The sequence below is a fragment of the Salvelinus namaycush genome, chromosome 22 (genome assembly GCF_016432855.1).
Source record: "Salvelinus namaycush isolate Seneca chromosome 22, SaNama_1.0, whole genome shotgun sequence".
NCBI classification, from domain to species: domain Eukaryota; kingdom Metazoa; phylum Chordata; class Actinopteri; order Salmoniformes; family Salmonidae; genus Salvelinus; species Salvelinus namaycush.
Window position 1 is genome coordinate 26,610,721 of NC_052328.1, and position 22,562 is coordinate 26,633,282.

At 44.4% G+C, this 22,562-nt stretch overlaps 1 protein-coding gene across 2 annotated transcripts in view; it reads right to left on the reverse strand.

Annotated features, from left to right (window-relative positions):
- LOC120017702 (attractin-like protein 1) overlaps positions 1–22,562 on the reverse strand; it is a 314,009-nt gene that overhangs the window by 254,175 nt on the left and 37,272 nt on the right. For both annotated transcript variants that reach the window (XM_038960633.1, XM_038960634.1), the window contains exons 2-7: positions 12,797–12,880; positions 12,467–12,580; positions 10,128–10,256; positions 8,472–8,680; positions 5,166–5,340; positions 3,708–3,795 (exon numbers count right to left, since the gene is read on the reverse strand). In XM_038960633.1, the coding sequence (XP_038816561.1) occupies positions 3,708–3,795; positions 5,166–5,340; positions 8,472–8,680; positions 10,128–10,256; positions 12,467–12,580; positions 12,797–12,880 (799 nt within the window). The remainder of the gene's footprint in view (positions 1–3,707; positions 3,796–5,165; positions 5,341–8,471; positions 8,681–10,127; positions 10,257–12,466; positions 12,581–12,796; positions 12,881–22,562) is intronic.

A 22,562-nucleotide genomic window follows, 5' to 3' on the forward strand; every position in this document is an offset into this window, starting at 1 on the left:
GGAGTTACACAGGTACAACTATAATATATCTGTTCTGACCAGGGTTTCCGTTACGAAAATGTGGCACCGGACATTTGACCCGGCAGCATTTTAATTTACCGGACATTTGAGAAATTTACCGTACCCATATGCATTGGGTGTGTAACCTGGTTAAGGCTTTCACCCACGGTGCTCAGAATGACAGGAATCCCAATTAGATGGTAATTCATATTAACAGAAGATGCAAGTGGAGGAGGAAATGATGCCCACTTTGAAGATGTTAGAATAACTGTCCACATTTAGTTTTCCTCAGCCAACAAGACGAGAAACTAACAGAAAAATCACTAGCCATTGTCAATCTACTATCCCCCATAGTAGAAAAGTTTACCTATTCTATTGGTCAGCTTGTCGAGAAATACACTTTAAAAAGCAATGAGTCTCATGCAACTGATCAAAATGTTTAGCTTAAAACTATTTTTTCACATAAGTACAGCAATGTGCACAAGGTAGTACGGCTACACACGAATATTTGTTCCATAATGCAATTAGCAGGAAAACACTGTTGTCAAAAACATTTATTTAAAGAGGGGAGATCTAATATGCAATGAAATAAAGTTTATAGAAAATAATTACCACCACAGATATGGTCTGATTTTGGCTAGGCTACTTTGTAGCAAAGAAAATACACGCCTCATAATATGTAGTAAAACGTTCAGGTTTCCAACAATGAAGTATATGTTTTCTCGATGCATACTGCCTCATTGCAAAGGGGTGTGAGACGCGCTGATGAAGCCTGCCTTCCGTTAACTTTGCGTTTGCTGTTTGAGATGCTGTAGCAGCAGAGGCGAAAAGCATTTTGTTGCATTTCTATTTTTATATTGGCCAAAAGCCGGCTATTACCGGCTAACGGAAACCCTGGTACTGACTAAATGAATAATATACACAGTACCCCCTGTATATAGCCCCACTATTGTTATTTACTGAAGCTCTTTAATTATTTGTTATTCTTATTTCTTACTTTTTTGGGGGGTATTTTCTTAAAACTGCATTGTTGGTTAAGGTCTTGTAAGTAAGCATTTCACTGTAAGGTCTACACCTGTTGTATTCAGCGCATGTGACTGATAGAATTTGATTTGATACAGTAGGAACGTTTCTTCCATTTCCTGAAAAGTTTCCGTTTCTGATGAACTGACACCTGGAGACACCAGTGGTCCACCACTGTGAACGGTAAAGAAACACTTGATGGGCTAAGTGTGTTCACGTCAATCAAAGCAAGCATGGAACATGTGAAAGATAGGGTATAGGGAAAAGGTGGGCACACAGCCATGGCTGTCCACACATGCTGCACACACACACACACACACAAACACTCATAATACAAATACATGTATGCACGGACGCACACATACACGGACACACACACACAAGGCAGAAGAGTGAATGCAGCTGTCTGGAAGTTCAGCATGTTCACTGTATAGTAGCTGAGGTAATACTCACAACACAAACAAAATGAAAGGTTCCCATTTAAATGTAGGTCCCTTTGAGAGAGGATGTAATTTGTAAAAGGGATTTCTGAATGTAATCCTAGGATAAACTACAGACAGGCATCTCAATCAGAAAAGACCTTGGTGTATCATTTCATCTACTATTTCATTTCTGATCAACAACACTGCATTAGAGAATAAAACCTTATCATAAAACCTTTAGACAATAAGTCCTTTCACGTTCCCCTTCAAAAAGAGAACGGTTCTGTAGTGAACTGATAAAATGAAAACGTCACAGCATGAGTCAGTGGGAAGTCAGAGATAAGGGGTTAGCGGTCAGGTCAGAGATAAGGGGTTAGCGGTCAGGTCAGAGATAAGGGGTTAGCGGTCAGGTCAGAGACAAGGGGTTAGCGGTCAGGTCAGAGACAAGGGGTTAGCGGTCAGGTCAGAGATAAGGGGTTAGCGGTCAGGTCAGAGATAAGGGGTTAGCGGTCAGGTCAGAGATAAGGGGTTAGCGGTCAGGTCAGAGATAAGGGGTTAGCGGTCAGGTCAGAGATAAGGGGTTAGCGGTCAGGTCAGAGATAAGGGGTTAGCGGTCAGGTCAGAGATAAGGGGTTAGCGGTCAGGTCAGAGATAAGGGGTTAGCGGTCAGGTCAGAGATAAGGGGTTAGCGGTCAGGTCAGAGACAAGGGGTTAGCGGTCAGGTCAGAGACAAGGGGTTAGCGGTCAGGTCAGAGACAAGGGGTTAGCGGTCAGGTCAGAGATAAGGGGTTAGCGGTCAGGTCAGAGACAAGGGGTTAGCAGTCAGGTCAGAGACAAGGGGTTAGCAGTCAGGTCAGAGACAAGGGGTTAGCAGTCAGGTCAGAGACAAGGGGTTAGCAGTCAGGTCAGAGACAAGGGGTTAGCAGTCAGGTCAGAGACAAGGGGTTAGCAGTCAGGTCAGAGACAAGGGGTTAGCAGTCAGGTCAGAGACAAGGGGTTAGCAGTCAGGTCAGAGACAAGGGGTTAGCAGTCAGGTCAGAGACAAGGGGTTAGCAGTCAGGTCAGAGACAAGGGGTTAGCAGTCAGGTCAGAGACAAGGGGTTAGCAGTCAGGTCAGAGACAAGGGGTTAGCAGTCAGGTCAGAGACAAGGGGTTAGCAGTCAGGTCAGAGACAAGGGGTTAGCAGTCAGGTCAGAGACAAGGGGTTAGCAGTCAGGTCAGAGATAAGGGGTTAGCGGTCAGGTCAGCGATAAGGGGTTAGCGGTCAGGTCAGAGATAAGGGGTTAGCGGTCAGGTCAGGGTCAAGATGCTTGCTCATCACCCAAATCCATCTGAAGTCATGACTGTGTTACTCTACGATAGAAATATAAACCCCTGGCATGTCCCAAACACAGACTGCAGCTTAGCCTAGTTCTAAAGGTATGTTAGTACATAGATCCTTTAACATTTGCAGTATTCCTTACAAGACAAAACAATTAGTGAGGTCTTCCATGGGGGTACCATTTTAAAGTATTGTAAACTGCAAGTAATGAAGTGAGAGTCGTTCCAAAATAAACTTCTCAGCCTTTCAAGCTATAAACTCTGAGCTGTAAAATACTACTTCCATTTAACTCACGTAAACAAAGCCGGATCCCCTTAGGTCACTAACCATAGTAAGACATCTAATAGAAAATCCATTTGTCCCTCTTCATGAAAGCGACCCAAACATTTAAGAGCTTAGCAGTAAAGAAAGAGTTTTAAGTCACACACACACACACACACGCCAGAGGCAGACTTTCTATTTAACAGGGTTATTCAGACAGACGTCTATAGTTTCAAGGGAAGAAGAGAAAGAGCAAACAGATCAGATGTAGCCGTCATGCTTGTTTCCCCTGGTGAGCCGAAGAGTCAGTTAGCCAGAGCAAAGCCTGTAGCCCTGCTGCTCTCTGACCAACCCTAAGGGCCCCACATCCATCTTACTGCCATGTTATCTCTACTCAGACCCAGAGAGGCAATCCTCTTAACTCCCTCACCCAACAGAGAGAGAGAGAGGAAAAAGAGAAAATATATGTGAAGTAGAGAAACCCCCAGAGAAACAAAAAGAGCCAGATAAGAGAGAGCCCTGTCTACATGTACAGAGCCCTGTCTACATGTACAGAGCTCTGTCTACATGTACAGAGCCCTGTCTACATGTACAGAGCCCTGTATAGTACCAGTCGATGACAAAAAGCTAAAAGGAACACATCCACCATGCTAGTGGGCTGTGACCATTATCTGCCTTACCTGGTAGAAAGCCAGAGAATGGCCGTATCTCTGCAGAGGGCCACTATTGATCGGCACCACGTCCCAAGTGCTGCTTTCCAGATTATAACTGCAGGGGGGAAGAGAGACAGTCAGGCCTGAGCTATACAGAATATACAACAAAGAAATGGATGGAGAGAGTGGAGGGAGAAGAAATGGATGGACAGAGTGGAGGGAAAGAGAGAAAATGACAGAGAGACAAAAAGAGAAATAATTTGAAAACAAATCCTATTTTGATAAACTCCCATATCGATTAGGTGAAATACCAGTGTGCCATCACAGCAGAAAGATGTGTGACCTGTTGCCACAAGGGAAACCAGTGAAGAACAAACACCACTGCAAATACAAGCCATATTTATGTATATTTATTTTCCATTTTGTACATCGTTACAACATAGCCATAATATGACATTTGAAATGTGGCTTTGGCAATGTAAACATATGTTCCCAAGCCAATAAAGCCCTTTTATTTGAAAGAGAGAGAATGAAATCGAGAGAGAGAGAAAGAGCAAAAGACAGGAAGGAGACAAATATAGAGGTGGTAAGTAGACTTTAACTACATTTCCATCCACAGTTTTTATGCGAGTGAAGTCATACTGTACAAAACAAATCACGACAGCTGTGATGTAACAGGAAATTACTGTACAATTTTATAAATGCCGACAGATCACTTCCTCGTTCCACCGGGTGGGATCTTTTTGCGTTGATAAAATTAATTATGCGAAAAATTGTGGTGGAAACGACTTTATGCGCAAATATGAATATAAAAACCATCATATCGAAGTAAACTTGGAGTCACGTGATGACATGGTTGTGGTCCTCCCACTACGACTCGGGAAAGCATGCAGTTTATTAGGCTACAGATTAAGTAAATTATGAACTTCACAGGGTGGTGAAAGTGCATAATGAGCTTGATGGTCCTTTCCAATAAATATCCAGGGTCTTATTCTGGTGACATGATGATCGATGCTTGACTGCCTTTTGACAAATAAAAATGTTCTCGCTCTAATCCATAATAATCTCATCATGTAGACTAGCCTACCTGCACCACCTACCTGCACTATATCGGCAAGCTGTTGGCTAGAGCACGTGTCAAGACCAGAGTCGCCACATTTACTACTTAACGCAACCATTTTTGTAGAATTCAGTAGAATTGAAAATGCGATGGAAACACAATGAACATTAGATTTGTATTCAGTACATGAAAACTTAAGCGAAAAAGTACATTTTGTGTGCACTACGTCATCACAGACTGATTTTTATCTGCAACAAGTCCGTTTGGTGGAAACACACCACTGGTGAGAAAATGCCTATATTTTCTTTATGCAGATTTGAGAATACTTGCATGACAATCTGTCGCCAACTGGATGGAAACCTAGCTACAGAGAGAGGTGAAGAGACAGACAGATATTCCAGGTCTCTCTTCAGTCAGTGCCTTACTTGAGCACCATGTGGAAGGAGCTGTAGTTGAAGCTGTATCCTCCGATGACCCACATGAGTTTCCCATGGACCACAGCCTTATGGGAGGCCCTGCCCAGGGACTGGCTGAAGGGCTTGACGTTAGACATCACCCAGTAAGACTCGGTGGATGGCACTGACAGAGCACAGTCTGGACCTGGAGAGGACCACACAACAAACTTACAAATGCATGAGAGTATGTGAGGTGCGTTTGTAGCAACATAATCTCTTCAACAACACTTTAATACATCTGACTAAATATGGTCCCACATCACCATCTGCTGGTGAAGAGCGTGACAACGCAGCTTATGTCATAATGATGGGGACAGCCATGACGGTGATGAACTCACATGGCTACTAGGACCCCACCACCCAGAGGCCGACTGGTGGCAGAACCATTAGTAGGTTTAATTAAGAGGGTCTCACTCTGATTCATCAAACCCCATTATGAGGAAGATCCCATGATACTGGCCCCTGTTGTCCCCTATTAGAGTGGAGGGAAGCCAGTGGACAGGGGGAATGGGGGGCTGTGATAAGGTCTAGGGGCCAGGACCCTGTCTAGCACAATACATCAGTGGAGAAAAACGCATTATGGAAATGACCAGTGACCAGCAACTCCGTGTCAGAGCATAGGACAGTCTGGACAGTCCTGGACACCATGCTGGACAGTCCCGTCTCATTGAGAGTTGCTTGGTTGGTTCTACCCTGGACAGTCCCGTCTCATTGAGAGGTGCTTGGTTGGTTCTACCCTGGACAGTCCCGTCTCATTGAGAGGTGCTTGGTTGGTTCTACCCTGGACAGTCCCGTCTCATTGAGAGGTGCTTGGTTGGTTCTACCCTGGACAGTCCCGTCTCATTGAGAGTTGCTTGGTTGGTTCTACCCTGGACAGTCCCGTCTCATTGAGAGTTGCTTGGTTGGTTCTACCCTGGACAGTCCCGTCTCATTGAGAGGTGCTTGGTTGGTTCTACCCTGGACAGTCCAGTCTCATTGAGAGGTGCTTGGTTGGTTCTACCCTGGACAGTCCCGTCTCATTGAGAGGTGCTTGGTTGGTTCTACCCTGCTGGACAGTTCCGTCTCATTGAGAGGTGCTTGGTTGGTTCTACCCTGGACAGTCCAGTCTCATTGAGAGGTGCTTGGTTGGTTCTACCCTGGACAGTCCCGTCTCATTGAGAGGTGCTTGGTTGGTTCTACCCTGGACAGTCCCGTCTCATTGAGAGTTGCTTGGTTGGTTCTACCCTGGACAGTCCCGTCTCATTGAGAGGTGCTTGGTTGGTTCTACCCTGGACAGTCCCGTCTCATTGAGAGGTGCTTGGTTGGTTCTACCCTGGACAGTCCCGTCTCATTGAGAGGTGCTTGGTTGGTTCTACCCTGGACAGTCCCGTCTCATTGAGAGGTGCTTGGTTGGTTCTACCCTGGACAGTCCCGTCTCATTGAGAGGCGCTTGGTTGGTTCTACCCTGCTGGACAGTTCCGTCTCATTGAGAGGCGATTGGTTGGTTCTACCCTGCTGGACAGTTCCGTCTCATTGAGGTGACTGGGTGGTTCTACCCTGCTGGACAGTTCCGTCTCATTGAGAGGTGCTTGGGTGGTTCTACCCTGCTGGACAGTCCCGTCTCATTGAGAGGCGATTGGGTGGTTCTACCCTGCTGGACAGTTCCGTCTCATTGAGCGGCGATTGGTTGGTTCTATCCTGCTGGACAGTTCCGTCTCATTGAGAGGTGATTGGTTGGTTCTACCCTGCTGGACAGTTCCGTCTCATTGAGAGGTGATTGGTTGGTTCTACCCTGCTGGACAGTTCCGTCTCATTGAGAGGTGATTGGTTGGTTCTACCCTGCTGGACAGTTCCGTCTCATTGAGGTGACTGGGTGGTTCTACCCTGCTGGACAGTTCCGTCTCATTGAGAGGTGCTTGGGTGGTTCTACCCTGCTGGACAGTCCCGTCTCATTGAGAGGCGATTGGGTGGTTCTACCCTGCTGGACAGTTCCGTCTCATTGAGCGGCGATTGGTTGGTTCTATCCTGCTGGACAGTTCCGTCTCATTGAGAGGTGATTGGTTGGTTCTACCCTGCTGGACAGTTCCGTCTCATTGAGAGGTGATTGGTTGGTTCTACCCTGCTGGACAGTTCCGTCTCATTGAGAGGTGATTGGTTGGTTCTACCCTGCTGGACAGTTCCGTCTCATTGAGAAGTGATTGGTTGGTTCTACCCTGCTGGACAGTTCCGTCTCATTGAGAAGTGATTGGTTGGTTCTACCCTGCTGGACAGTCCCGTCTCATTGAGAGGCGATTGGGTGGTTCTACCCTGCTGGACAGTTCCGTCTCATTGAGCGGCGATTGGTTGGTTCTATCCTGCTGGACAGTTCCGTCTCATTGAGAGGTGATTGGTTGGTTCTACCCTGCTGGACAGTTCCGTCTCATTGAGAGGTGATTGGTTGGTTCTACCCTGCTGGACAGTTCCGTCTCATTGAGAAGTGATTGGTTGGTTCTACCCTGCTGGACAGTTCCGTCTCATTGAGAGGTGATTGGTTGGTTCTACCCTGCTGGACAGTTCCGTCTCATTGAGAGGTGCTTAGGTGGTTCTACCCTGCTAGACAGTTCCGTCTCATTGAGAGGTGCTTGGGTGGTTCTACTGTAAATAAGACATGTTAATACATCACCATACAGTATTCAGGAACAGTAGAGATTAAGTCAATGCATGGTTATACTAAGAGGATACCTAGACCAGCGACCCACCAGGTGTAAGAACAAAACCTCCAGCACCACTAGGTGGCAGACATGGAACATAAGAGCTCCTCTTAGTCAACAGCCAAGCAAGTGTTGTATTTAGTATAGCCTGTATGAAAACGGACTGGATGGGTCATTTTAAATAAGATCATGCCGAAACCGATGGTCTTCCACCTTCATCTCAATTTTAGATTGTTAGAGCATGGGATACTCAACATGAAAAAGGCTCCAACTACCAAGCTGTCAAAACAGTGTCCGCTATTATCTAACAGACTACATGCATACTACAACATGACCTCATTCCCTTCATCTAAACTAAGACTGTCATATCTGCTGAGCACTTCAGATGTCAGCTTGTATCACTGTAACATATGAAACATGGTCTCTGTGCCTCTCTCTTCACAGTTCTCCTTTCAGCCAGAAGATGGCAGTGGGACTCAATCTACAAGAACAAAAATAACTTACCTTTGTCATTGAAGATTGAATGAACCCTATGAACCAACATGAAGATACCACACCACAACATTGTGAAAACTTTGACACGATATAACCATAGCACTAGCCAGACCTTGCCAGCTGTCGTTGCAGACACAGCTCTTCTCCCCAGTAAGGTCACAGTAGCCCTGGTCGGGGCTGCCACAGTTGTTCCTGCAGTAGGGGATGTCACAGGCCTCGCCCTTCCAGTACTTCTCACACTCGCAGTACACCCGGCTGGCGATGGAGTTCCCTGTGCTGCACTTCCCATGACTGGAGCAGTTATTGGGGCACGAGTTGACCCTGTAGACCCAGAATGGAGAGATGGTGAATTAAATGAGTGAAAGCATGAGACCATGGCAGGGATGGGGAAGTACATTTGGAAAGGTTATCATTTTAAATAAGAATTTGCTCTTAATTCACTTACTTGTATCAATAAATGTTGAATAAAAATAAATAAATAATTGAGGACAAACAAATAGCTGAAAGAATGATTTATTGACAGAGGTGATTGACATTTATTGGGGTATGTGTTTTCAGGGAGCATAACAGATACAGAGTGAGATACAGAGAAATGGAGAGAGAATTAAAGAGATGTGCAGACAAAAGAATATAGAAAGAGGGAAGGTAGACAGAAACAGAAGGAGGTCAAGGATCCAGGATAATACATGGGCTTTTCAGCAACAGGGGGACTATAATGTTTACCGCTGTGACAAGAGCGTTGCTATGGCAACACCTTTATGGCCACATGGTGTGTGTCTGTGCTGGAGGCCTCGAGGCTGAGCTTGACTTATTTGAAAGCCCATCTTTCTCTTTGGCTGCTGCTTTCTGAGACAACCCAATGAATTCATTTTCAGAATCACACACACACACATATATCTCCTATGTTAAGGGGTGTCATCCTCTCAGCTGTAATGCCAATTCCCAGCTACTCTTGTGACAGACATTGTAGACCCTCGTCTCCAGGGTCTACAATGTGGCCTAGAGAGTCTGAAGTTGTATGTGTGCAGTAGTGCTGAGCGATTAACCGACATGTTGGTTATTTATTTTCAGTTTTGTAAACAACTAATTGAAAAACACCATTTCAATTATTTGAATTCCATTTCAGAAAAAAAAATTCTGTGAGCTCAATGTGCAAATTGCAGTTTTTCTAGAGATAAATCTGATCATGCCTGAACTGTGCAATGTAGTAGGGAGCCAATGTTCCACATAGTTTAGAAGAGAAAACATGATAATTAACTACAATGACCATAATCCATTGCGCGGCTACTTGTCCGGTCTGTTTCTTTTAAGCTTACTACATAAGAGACAGCAGAATGCGCGGTCAAGAGGAGATACCTCGAAGAAACTGCTCTCAATATATCTCTACCTGAAAATACACGAGCCAAGTGTTTAATAGTTGGTATTCAGCAGTCATAAAAGTATGGCTTATTTACTTTGAAGACCGCATAGGTAGCAGCTCTAAAGAGATGTGATTATGACTAGGAATGAAATAATAAAGTCATCAAATAAAACAAATGTAATATTTTATTCAAGTGAAATAAATGATGGTTAATAAGTGATAAGCAGTAATGGGCAGTCACTACCATCATGGAACTGTTATTTTAAATTTAAAACTTTACCTTTATTTAACTAGGCAAGTCAGTTAAGACTTGTCTGCTACTGAGCCAGAGACTTCCCTATTGGTCATATATGGTATAGCTGAGGATTTTGACTGTGAATGTAGTGTGTATGGGCTGGGGCTACTCACGAGTAGGAGATGTGGAATCCAGTCAGGTTGTAGGCAGCGTCACTGAAAAAGTGCAACAGTGCATATCCAGAGGTGGCTACCACTTCCGGAACAGTCTCATTCCCTCTCGTTTCCGGGACAACAAGACCGCTGTGGGAGAAAAATAAAAATACATTACGCGCACGCAACGCACGCACACACACACACACACACACACTCGTTAAGCTCCAAAGCTTGCTGGATAAATGATCGCTCTTTGCTTGACTGCTGAGCTGGTTTGCTGTCACCATGAAAACCCCCCTCCCCTCCTTACATCATTGGGAGAAAGTGACTCCTTCCTCTCTCGGGATCGATCCCTCCATTGCATGGAGGATCAAACTCAGGTCTGCACTGCACAGCTCAATCAAGGTCATCAAAGAGGGAGGAGAAATCCGCTCCCCACCGGGAAGACCACAACCAGGTTCAACACAAAGACCACACAGCCAATACTGATGGACAAGGGGAGAGTCCATATGGAAGGACCCCCAGTGGAAGGAATTACATTAGGGACCTATTCTTCAAAGGGGGAGGGAGGGAGGGAGGGTGGGTGGAGAATACTACTTCTAAAGACTGGAGAGGAGGAACACCTAAAACAGGCCTAAGAGCTACACTGAACTAAAATATAAACGCAACAATTTCAAAGGTTTTACTGAGTTACAGTTCATATAAGGAAATCAGTGAAATGAAATAAATTCATTAGGCTCTAATCTATGGATTTCATGTCGGGAATATAGATATGCATCCGCTGGTCACGGATACCTTTAAAAAAGGTAAGGGCGTGGATCAGAAAACCAGTCAGTATCTGGTGTGACCACCATTTGCCTCATGCAGCGCGACATCTCCTTCGCATAGTTGATCAGGCTGTTGTTCATAGTAGCCTGTGATGTTGTCCCACTCCTCTTCAATGGCTGTGCGAAGTTGATGGATATTGGCGGGAACTGGAACACGCTGTCGTACAGGTCGATCCAGAGCATCCCAAACATGCTCAATGGGTGACATGTCTGGTGAGTATGCAGGCAATGGAAGAACAGACATTTTCAGCTTCCACGAATTGTGTAGATCCTTGCGACATGGGACCGTGCTTGTTACCATGCTGTAACATGAGATGATGGCAGAGGATGAATGGCACAACAATGGGCCTCGGGATCTCGTCACGGTATCTCTGTGCCTTCAAATTGCCGTCGATAAAATGCAATTGCGCTCGTTGTCCGTAGCTCATGCCTGCCTATACAGTAACCTCACCGCCACCATGGGCACTCTGTTGACAACATTGACGTCAGAAAACCGCTCGCCAACACTACGCCATCTGCTATCTGCCCAGTACAGTTGATACCAGGATTCATCTGTGATGAGCAGACTTCTCCAGCGTCCCAGTGGCCATCGAAGGTGAGCATTTGCCCACTGAAGTCAGTTACGACGCCGAACTGCAGTCAGGTCAAAACCCTGGTGAGGACGACGAACATTCAGATGAGCTTCCCCGGTTTCTGACAGTTATTGCAGAAATTCTTTGGTTGTGCAAACCCACAGTTTCGTCAGCTGTCCGGGTGGCTGGTCTCAGACAATCCCGCAGGTGAAGAAGCCGAATGTGGAGGTCTTGGGCTGGCGTGGTTACATGTGGTCTGAGGTTGAGGCCAGTTGGATGTACTGCCAAATTCTCTAAAACGACATTGGAGGCGGCTTATGGTAGAGAAATTAACATTAAATTCTCTGGCAACAGCTCTGGTGGACATTCCTCCAGTCAGCATGCCAATTGCACACTCCCTCAAAACTTGAGACATCTGTGGAATTGTGGTGTGAGAGAACTGCACATTTTAGATTGGCCTTTTATTGTCCCCAGCACAAGGTGCACCTGTGTAATGATCATGCTGTTTAATCAGCTTCTTGATATCCCACACCTGTCAGGTGGATGGATTATCTTGGCAAAGATGAAATGCTCACAAACAGGGATGTTAACAAATTTGTGCACAACATTTGAAAGAAACAAGCTTTTTGTCTATATGGAACATTTCTGGGATCTTTAATTTCAGCTCATGAAACATCGGACCAACACTTTACATGTTGCGTTCATATTTTTACTCAGTGTAAATTCAGAATATTAATCCATTGATAACACCCACTCGTTACCTATAATGGAAAGAGAGAGAACAATTCCTCTTCAGCTAGCCAGTATTCTGAATCATCACTGTGTGGATTCTATGTAGCGGCATGTGATCCGCCCAACTAGGTTTGAGGTATACAGTATTTGGTGTTCGTGCATGTACAGTTGACTGCATACTAGAGAGTACACACGTATGTACATGCATACAGCATGATGATCTCACCTGAATACTGCAACCAGAGGTGCATAGATGGAGTCTCCATCGTAGACGTACATGTGGTCCCAGCTACATTCCGTGGCAAAATGGTTGAAGCGCAACCTGAGCACAGCGTTTGGGCTGGACGACAGAACATAGAGGTTTAAAATGGGTAGGTATTGGGCTGCAGTAGTAACTACAACACTGCCCACGATGATCAGGAGTCTTTACATTAGTCAAAGAGTTTAACATGAAGACCACTGAAAAATAACAAATCAGTCTAAGAATGAATGCATACTGTACAGAATATAGATAGAAGAGGGTATGAACAGAGGAAAGAGAGAAAGAGCTACTTACTAGCTCTCGATCAGCCAGGTGCACTTAGTCTTGTACTTGTAGTTGATAGGTCCATCTGTGAGGGAACCTGATGGCTCTGTTAACCTGGCAAAGAGTGAAAAGCAACAATTAAAACATGGAGGAAGATGGACGGACAGTTAGCTCACAGAGGGGGAGGTTATAGGGTATAGCAGTGTTTCCCCTATATTCATTTAGCAGCGGTGGCCCACCACTGCTAAATATTTGCAACCACTCTAAAAAATGTTAATAAAATCCACTTTTTCAAGCTAAAAGACGATGGCCAGAGCTTACCAACAATTTTGCACAACAATATAAGTCAATGAGTAATTGTTTTAGTCAAAGTATGAAGTAGTTGTGCTTCAAGTGACAAATTAGAATGTGTGACTTTGGGTGTTTTCGTGAGTCTTACGTGTCTTTTCCTATGAGATGACATGCCAATTCTTTTCAGCCTACATTTTGTTTCAGGGCTGGGTTTTATTTCAATGTTACCACCCACCAGCATGGCAATGTTTATTAAGCAGAAACAACTGCTGGAAATTCTTCCTATTTGCGAGTCGTCTGAGAGCCAAACAGCTTTTCTCTGTAGCCTACACTTGGGATTCCACTAGATAAAACAGCCAGATATTGTCAAAATTGGCTATATCGTACAAATTCCTGAAAACAAAAATTTGCTTTTATCTTACTTTATGGTTAGGGTTAGGCCAGCATTTCCCAAACTCGGTCCTCAAAGCTTGATGATTAGTTGATTATTACAATCAGCGTGTGTAGTGCTAGGGCAAAAACCAAAACGTGCACTCCTTGGGGTCCCCAGGACAGAGTTTGGGAAACACTGGGTTAGGCTAAGGTTAGCAGTCTAGTTAGGCTAAGGTTAGCAGTCTGGTTAGGCTAAGGTTAGCAGTCTGGTTAGGCTAAGGTTAGCAGTCTGGTTAGGCTAAGGTTAGCAGTCTGGTTAGGCTAAGGTTAGCAGTCTGGTTAGGCTAAGGTTAGCAGTCTGGTTAGGCTAAGGTTAGCAGTCTGGTTAGGCTAAGGTTAGCAGTCTGGTTAGGCTAAGGTTAGCAGTCTGGTTAGGCTAAGGTTAGCAGTCTGGTTAGGCTAAGGTTAGCAGTCTGGTTAGGCTAAGGTTAGCAGTCTGGTTAGGGTAAGGTTAGCAGTCTGGTTAGGGTAAAGGTGAGAGTCAGGTTTAAAAATCAGATTTTAAGAGAAAGTAGAAATAGACAGGGTTTATAACTTTGTGGCTGTGTTAATTAGTGACCACCCTACACTTGGGCGCCTTACCATAGAGTAAATTAAAATAGGGGGGGGGTCAAAGTGATGTTTTTGCGCCTCACCTTTTTTACCAGCAAAATATCCCAATCTAGTGTATCATTTGTCAAGTTTCACTTATTTTTGAGCTAGTCTACATAGAAATAAAATATAACAATTTTATAAAAATGGTAAACCCCGCTCCCCCTGTCACCCCAAGATGAATAGATTTGACCACTAACGTTTTAGGCAAATTAGTTTTGCATGGCCTCGATGCAGGGTTTGCTCATTTTCAACCATTCCATTGATCCTAAATAGAGATCTCCACCCTCACAGGGCACCAGGCCATGCAAAAAAAACGTGCACATTAATTCAATAAAACACTCCAACCCGTTCACTAGTTAGGCTATCCATACTACCAGAGGTTATATTCTTTCTTTTTCTATGGCGGATTCGTGGCTGCAATTTAGACAATGCATTGATATATAGCTGCACAATTTAGACAACGCTAGCTAGCTTGCAGAAATTAAGAGAGAACAAAGAATATAGCTATTTTGATCATGTCCCTGTGCATGTCCAAATATTAATGACGTCTGGAATCCGACACGGTTTCACTGGAATTATCAAAAAGGCAGTGGTGTAAAGTACTTAAGTAAAAATACTTTAAAGTACGACTTAAGTCGTTTTTTTGGGGTATCTGTACTTTACTACTTATATTTTTGCCAACTTTTACTTTTTCTTCACTAAATTCCTAAAGAAAATAATGTACTTTTTACTCCACACATTTTCCCTGACACCCAAAAGTACTCATTACATTTTGACAAGAAAATGGTCAAAATCACACACTTATCAACATCCCTGGTCATCCCTACTGCCTCTGATCTGGCGGACTCACAAAACACAAATGCTTCGTTTGTAAATTATGTCTGAGTGTCGGAGTGTGCCCCTGGTTATCCGTCAAAAAAAAGAAAGAAAATTGTTCCGTCTGGTTTGCTTAATATAGGGAATTTGAAATGGTTTATACTTTTACTTTTGATACTTTAGTACATTTTAGAAGTTCCATTTACTTTTGATACTTAAGTACATTTAAAACCAAATACTTTTCACTTTTACTTGAGTCATTTTCTATTAAGTTATCTTTACATTTACTCAGGTATGACAATTGAGTACTTTTTCTCCCACTGTCAAATGGCAAGAGTCAGACAACGTCAACAACTGGTATAGGCATAGCTTAGCTGAAACTCATTTCTTGACAGGTAGGATGCTAATCTTTTTCTGAAATAATTATTATGACAGTCTTAATTATTATGGTAGTCGAAACTGAAATGGTGCTGACATAACCTTAGCTAGGTAATGAAAGTTATCATGCTAGCTAGTTCCACTGACACCTGTCAGTGGCCTAAATGTTGTTATTTCTCTACTACACCACAATGTTCCCACTCCCAATTTCTGAATATGTATTAGCAGCATGCATCAGTCTTTGAGCTGGAACCTAAACATGAATTTCCACTCTAGGACAGGAATTACTCGAAATAGGTGCAGCAACTTCCTCTGAGGTGGGCCTTTAAATGAACAGTGCAAGATTTTGTGAATGAAGCCTTTTTTCCCTACTTACCCATATAATCAGATGAACTCATCGATACCATTTTATGTCTCTGCATGCAGTTTGAAGGAAGTTGCTAACATGCGTTAGCGTAAACGCTTACTAGCGTTAGGCCAATGACTGGAAGTGTATGGGAACAGTAAGCATGATGTTCGCATAGACTTTCAGTCAATACGCTAACGCGAGTTAGCAATGGCTTGCATATGAGCACATCACCGTGATTCAGCTACTGTACATTTCCTGTCAATGAGTATTGTCTGAGGTGTGGCAGGAAGCCTAGCGGTTAGAGTGTTGGGCCAATAACCGAAAGGTCGCTGGTTCAAATCCCGAGCCGACTAGGTCAAAAACCTATTGCTGTGCCCTTGAGCATTCAACCCTAATTGCTCCTGTAAGTTGATCTGGATAAGAGCGTCTGATAAATGACGTAAATGTGTGTGTGTGTGTGTGTGTGTGTGTGTGTGTGTGTGTGTGTGTGTGTGTGTGTGTGTGTGTGTGTGTGTGTGTGTGTGTGTGTGCGTGCGTGCGAGCGTGCGAGCGTCTGTTTGTGTGTGCATTGGCGTTCTCTAAATGTGGCCACAATGACAGCCTTCCTCATCTCAAATGAGGAATTGAGGGACAGATATGAGTCTGCTTTAAGGGGTCCTTAACTGAAAAAGAATCCCAACGTCCATCTCAACCAATTACACTGAAACCACAAGTGTTATAGGAAATCATTAGCTCTCCCATTCAGAAAGCATCTGTCTTGTTTACTGGACAACACCTCCATCTACAGCCACACAGAGACTATTAGACAATGCTATTCTCTGGTCACCCTGATGTAATGGGACAAAATGGAAGACTACTGAAGGAGAGCCAGGAGCTGATGTCTTCAGGATATTGACATGGGTTAAACAAAGCGCAAGTCACCATTATCTGATATATTACTGTCACTGCTGGGAGCCTGGGACACTGTGGTCACACTGGCACCCAGCCACATCACTTCCTGGTATCAGCCTTGACAACAAACCATCCAACAAAACTGTGTGTGTGTGTGTGTGTGTGTGTGTGTGTGTGTGTGTGTGTGTGTGTGTGTGTGTGTGTGTGTGTGTGTGTGTGTGTGTGTGTGTGTGTGTGTTTGTGTGTGTGTGGTGTTTGTTTTGGTTTTACTATCCTTGTGGGGACCAGAAGTAAAACAAGGAACATTTCGCTGGTCCCCACAAGGAAAAATGATATTTTAAGTTTAGGCGTTATGGTTAGAATTAGGGTTTTGGGATTAAGGTAAAGTTTAGGGCTAGGTTAAGAGTTAGGGTAAATAGGATTTTGAATGAGAATCAATTGTTTGGTCGCTTCAAGGAGAGTAAAACAAACATATCTGTGTGCGTGTGTGACGAGGGGCAGCGACTGTCTCTTATTCACACATCAGCAGTGACCTTATGACAATGACCTTATGCCACAACATGTCATGTAGATGACAACAATGACCTTTCAACAACCTTAATGCACAGAAGAAAATGCATTAAGAGAAGTGCTCTGGAATCATGCAGGGTATGGATAGGCAACTCCAGTCCTCTGTGGCCTGATTGGTGTCTCTTATGCCCAGGGCACCAGCGAACACACCTTACTCCAATAATCAACTAATCATGATCTTCCGTTTAAAATGCAATTAGTTTAATCAGCTGTGTTTGCTAGGGATGGGGGAAAGGCATGCCACCACTCCGGCCCACGAGGAGTTGCCCATCCCTGATGCAGAAAGTACATTCAGCATGGAGCAAAGTCAACCAACCCACTACCAAGTGGAACTAAGTGACAGATGGGAATATAACACGGAATTTACTTATTATTATTAATAATACATCATTTTTAGAGGCATCTCCAGGGAATTAAAAGGAGGGAGAGTCAGACAGACAGAGAGTCAGACAGACAGAGTCAGGTAGACCGAGACAGACAGAGAGAGAGTCAGAGACAGTCAGACAGAGAGACAGAGTGAGTCAAACAGAGAGACAGAGTGAGTCAAACAGAGAGACAGAGTGAGTCAAACAGAGAGACAGAGTGAGTCAAACAGAGAGACAGAGTGAGTCAAACAGAGAGACAGAGTGAGTCAAACAGAGAGACAGAGAGAGTCAGACAAAGACAGAGACAGACAGACAGAGACACGGAGAGAAAGTCAGACAGAGAGACAGTCAGAGAGACAGACTACACTAGCAAAAACCCAAACTAAGCTGCATTGCGTTGTGTGTCTGAGCTGGGAGCTAAGTGCTGATTACAGACAGTATAACCCATCTGGCATTCAGGACAACCAGGTCAGGGCCTGTGGCAGGGGAACACACACACACACACACACACACACACACACACACACACACACACACACACACACACACACACACACACACACACACACACACACACACACACACACACACACACACACACACACACACACACACACACACAGCGAGAGACAGACAGACACAAAGACAGACAGACACAAAGACACTATGTACAGGCTGTCTGAGCCAGGCCAAGACAAACAACGCTACATTACACCACTCATGACCGGAGTTGGATCAGGGCCCTAGAGGGCCGAACGTGATGTCTCCATGTGATTAAAACAGACAGATTGCAGCCCAACCTGACTCCTAGGAGGCATGCTTCCAAATACCACCAATATAGAAGGGGAAACGGGTTGGCTACGTCCGGTGCAGGAAAACAGGAACACGGCCATGTGAGTGAGTCACCAGGTTATGTTTGCGTCTCTCTCTCGTTCTAGCTCTCTTTCGCTCTCGTTATCATCTCTCTCTCTCAATCTCGCATTAAACCCAGGATTGGAATATAAATATTAATCTGAAAGGCAGAGCTCAGATTGCCGTACTACACAGCTCTTACCCATCCAAGCGGACTACAACCAACAAGCTCATATTTTCAGATGAAAATCTTATCCGATTGGTCTAATGTCAGTCTGTGGGAGAGAGATATTGTGTAGGTGTGTGTTTTCTACTCGGAGCCTGGGAGGAATATATTACTGACCACCTGCAGCCATGCCGGAGACATCAAAAGGTCCAATACATCCTGTCTTCCATGCAGGATACAGACTGTGACGAGTAGAATGACAAATCTAACAGTAAATGAATAGGCATGTGTTCTTTCCTTCAGTGTTAAACCTGGACAAGCACATGGACGGTTTCATCCATCATTTCATGAAGAGCCTTTGAAGGACCGTCTTTTTAGACTTCAGTGATGCGCCAGTCTGACCACATTCAGGCCTAATCGCCAAGAGTGGTCTGAACCCTGTGAGCATCAAACACTACTAGAACTAGACTGTGGGTGGAGCGTGAAGGTCCATTCATTTATTTTGCCAACCCTTAGAAAACCAGAGCCACTCAAAATGCACACGCAAAACTGCATGACACCGTGAACAGCGAGATGCACAGTGAGGTAGCTTTAGAAGACTAGGCCAGCAGCAGACTGTCTAGCAGGGTCCAGTATGACCAACAACATCCCACTGGGCAGAAACTGGTTGAATCAACATCATTTTCTTTCACCAAAAAATGTAATGTGATGACTTTGAATCAAAGTGGACAACTGATTGAAATTGAAAGTCAATGTAAGAGAATTTCCTATTTTTTTCACCCAATGTTCAATCCAAATCCAATGACATGCCATTTTTTGTTGAATTCACGTTAGTTGACAACTCAACCAACATTTTAAGCAAAATCAGACATTAGAATGACGTCTATGCCCAGTGGGACGGCACTCTCGCTCTCCCACCCAACACAGGGAGACGAGCAGGCTTTAAACAAATTGCTCCTGCTCCTTTTGGAATTCCACAAGAGCAGACGCAGTAAAAGGCAGACAGGAGTGGAGGTATGGTAGGTGCAGGAGTGGAGGTATGGTGGAGGTGGTATGGTGGAGGTGGTATGGTGGAGGTATGGTGGAGGTGGTATGGTGGAGGTGGTATGGTGGATGTATGGTGGTGGAGGTATGGTGGTGGAGGTGGTATGGTGGAGGTGGTATGGTGGAGGTATGGTCTCTAGTAAACCGTTTGGAAATATTCATCTCCTCTGAGTGAGTAATTGATCGTGTGTAGCAGACAAATGTACAGTGGCCGGAGGAGTGAATCCCTTGACACGTCAGACTAGAAACGCCTGTCCCTCAGGTAGCATAGGCAAAAAAAGAAACTCTCTCTCTCAACAACACACATCTTAATGCCCAGACCACTAACCCTCTCTCTCGGAAAATCCCTATCGGTTTCACTTCACTAATCACAAGGACACACAGACAGAGTGGGAGAGGAAGAGACTGTGCCAAATACTGCATGTATTGCATAAGAGGACAGGGAAGGACAAGACATAGCCTATCATAGCCCTCTAAAATAGTGAAACCCCAGCAAGTATATATGCTGATCTATCTGACCTCCAGTCAAAACACCTCTAGTCCAATATGAAAGGCAGTGGATCGTTGGAGCAAAGCAGTCATCCTGCAGAGAACTATCCTGGTTCCTCCTACAACATCCTGTGACCTCACCGTTCTGTCACACTCAACTCTCTGCTCTCGCTGAGTCAGACTGCCTTCTCTCCTACTTTCCTTACTGAACAAACTTAGCAACGTTTTCATGAGCAGATTTCCATTTATCTACAGTACTCATCCTCTGCTACAACCAACACATACAGCCGGAAATAAAGGAGTCTGAGCGGTCTCATGTTTCTTCTCTCCTGGGCTGTGTTCAGGGTCCTGAGCACACCTGTCCCTCTCAAAGAGCTCTCACTGACCTGTCCGTCTGCTAGGAGCAGATCAAAGCCTTGCTCCCACTCTGCACAAGGGCTCTCAATCAAATTCAATGAGTTGAGAGAGACTGCATGGGAAAAGAGGAGAGAAGTGGTGAACAGGACCAGTCAGATAACCTCCTTCATACAGCCAGGTGCTAGAGTGTAAGGGTATCAGAGAGAGACCCTGAACACTGATACAATCTAGACCTAGTCTGACCAGATGGAGGACGAGCAGGTCCACAGTTCAGGCTCAAGTGAGGAAAATATACAGAGAATAAAGTGTCAAATGAGACTATGTGGGAGGCTTTTGTTCTTTTGATTTCTGCAAGCAGTAACTGGAGAAGTTTACTATATGTCTTGTGTTTTTTGTTGTTAACTGTGTGTTTTGTTGGAATAGATGAAGAGTTCAATGCACCATCAAAGACCAATGTACTGTATCTTGTGTGATCTGTATCCTAACGGGTGGTCATTTTAGATAAGAATACTTTCAATCACATCGCCATCTAATGTTTTAAAGGTCTCTTTTTTTCCCGCTAATGTTTTTTAGTACTTGTGCACCTCCAGCAACCATTCCTTAGATTAATACAATTCTTCAAATGTCTCTAAACAATGAATACAGAGAACTGTTAGGCAGATGCACATAGTTACATATTTGGTGACTCTGCAATCATCATGAGGTGTCAATAAAGCACACAGTCATGTGCCCCTATATTGTTCGACCAATAACAACACTCCAAACTCAGGATAACAGAAAATGCATTCTTCAACATAAAGAGAGGGCCCAAGATTGTGAAAACATTCACACAAAGCACAAGGGTAAGTATAAGCATGCACACACACAAAAACACAGCTCTAGCATAGTGGACAAAGAGCTTAGTGACAGTTCCCAGTCAGCTGACAGTGACCTCATCTCTCAAGTGTTATACAATGTCCTCAATACACTGTTAAAGACAACTGTTTTCTTTGGGGACAGAGCAGGACCACTCCCTCACTGTAGCGTAGCCTTTAAAGAGATGTGGTACTGTAGCTGCATACCACGCACACAAAACACCCATCTCCCCCAGGCTATTGCAGCCCTGCGAATAGACAATGATAAATGAATCATTTACCCAATGGGTGACTGCTGCGTTGTTCCCTCATACACACAGGTACAGGAGCAGTGGTCCTTTGGCTGTCTGCTAGTGGGGGATGGACAGATCTGTTATCACGCTCCCGCTGACAGGGACAATGTGTGTGTACATACTGTATGATACATCAGCATTGTAAGAGGGTGAAGATTGAGGGAGGATATTATCATAATCACTGCATGATTTTGAGTGTGTGCGCAAGTGTGTGAGCATGTATGTTGTGTGTGTGTGTGTGTGTGTGTGTGTGTGTCTCAGAGTGAAGACAATGGGGAGAAGAATGACCCGTTGTGTAAATAACCTTGACCATCCTTTATTAGGAATAGAAATCATGAAGGATAGAGTAAATGGGACTGTAAGAAAAGAGATTGATGTTTGTACGTCTCCAACACCTCTTCACGGTCCAGCAGCGTCACACCAGCAATTCATTCATCGGCAGAACCCGGGAACAGAAATCACATCGCTTTTACATTCTTTTCTAAAATAAGGTCAGGCTAAAGTTAATAGAATCGTATCTAACCAGCCCCTCCATACACCCTCTGCCTGAACCAATACCCTTGTACGTCAGCGTGAAATCTCAGAGAAACCCAATTGAGTGTTGTGGAAAGCATGAAGCACATGATGCAGTCAAACAGAGGTACTGCATTTGGCTCTCTTTAGTCAAATGATAGCTTATGAATATTCAAAACAGGTTTATGGTAAAAAAAAAGACAGGCTGCTGAGTGGTCACAGATCTGCACGAAAATATAGTATGTCTAGAGCAGATGAATAATCATCACAACATTACAAAGGCCTTTCTGATTTGCGTTGGTACATTTTGAAGTTGCAGAGATCTCAATAAACAAAATAATCAATTGACACAACGAAAGAAACCGTGGGGAAAAGGGGCACGCGCTTCTCCAGCAACCACGAGTGTACGCGCACGTACAGAACGCGCACGTACAGAACGCGTACAGAACGCGCACGTACAGAGCGCGCACGTACAGAACGCGCACGTACAGAACGCGCACGTACAGAACGCGCACGTACAGAACGCGCACGTACAGAGCGCG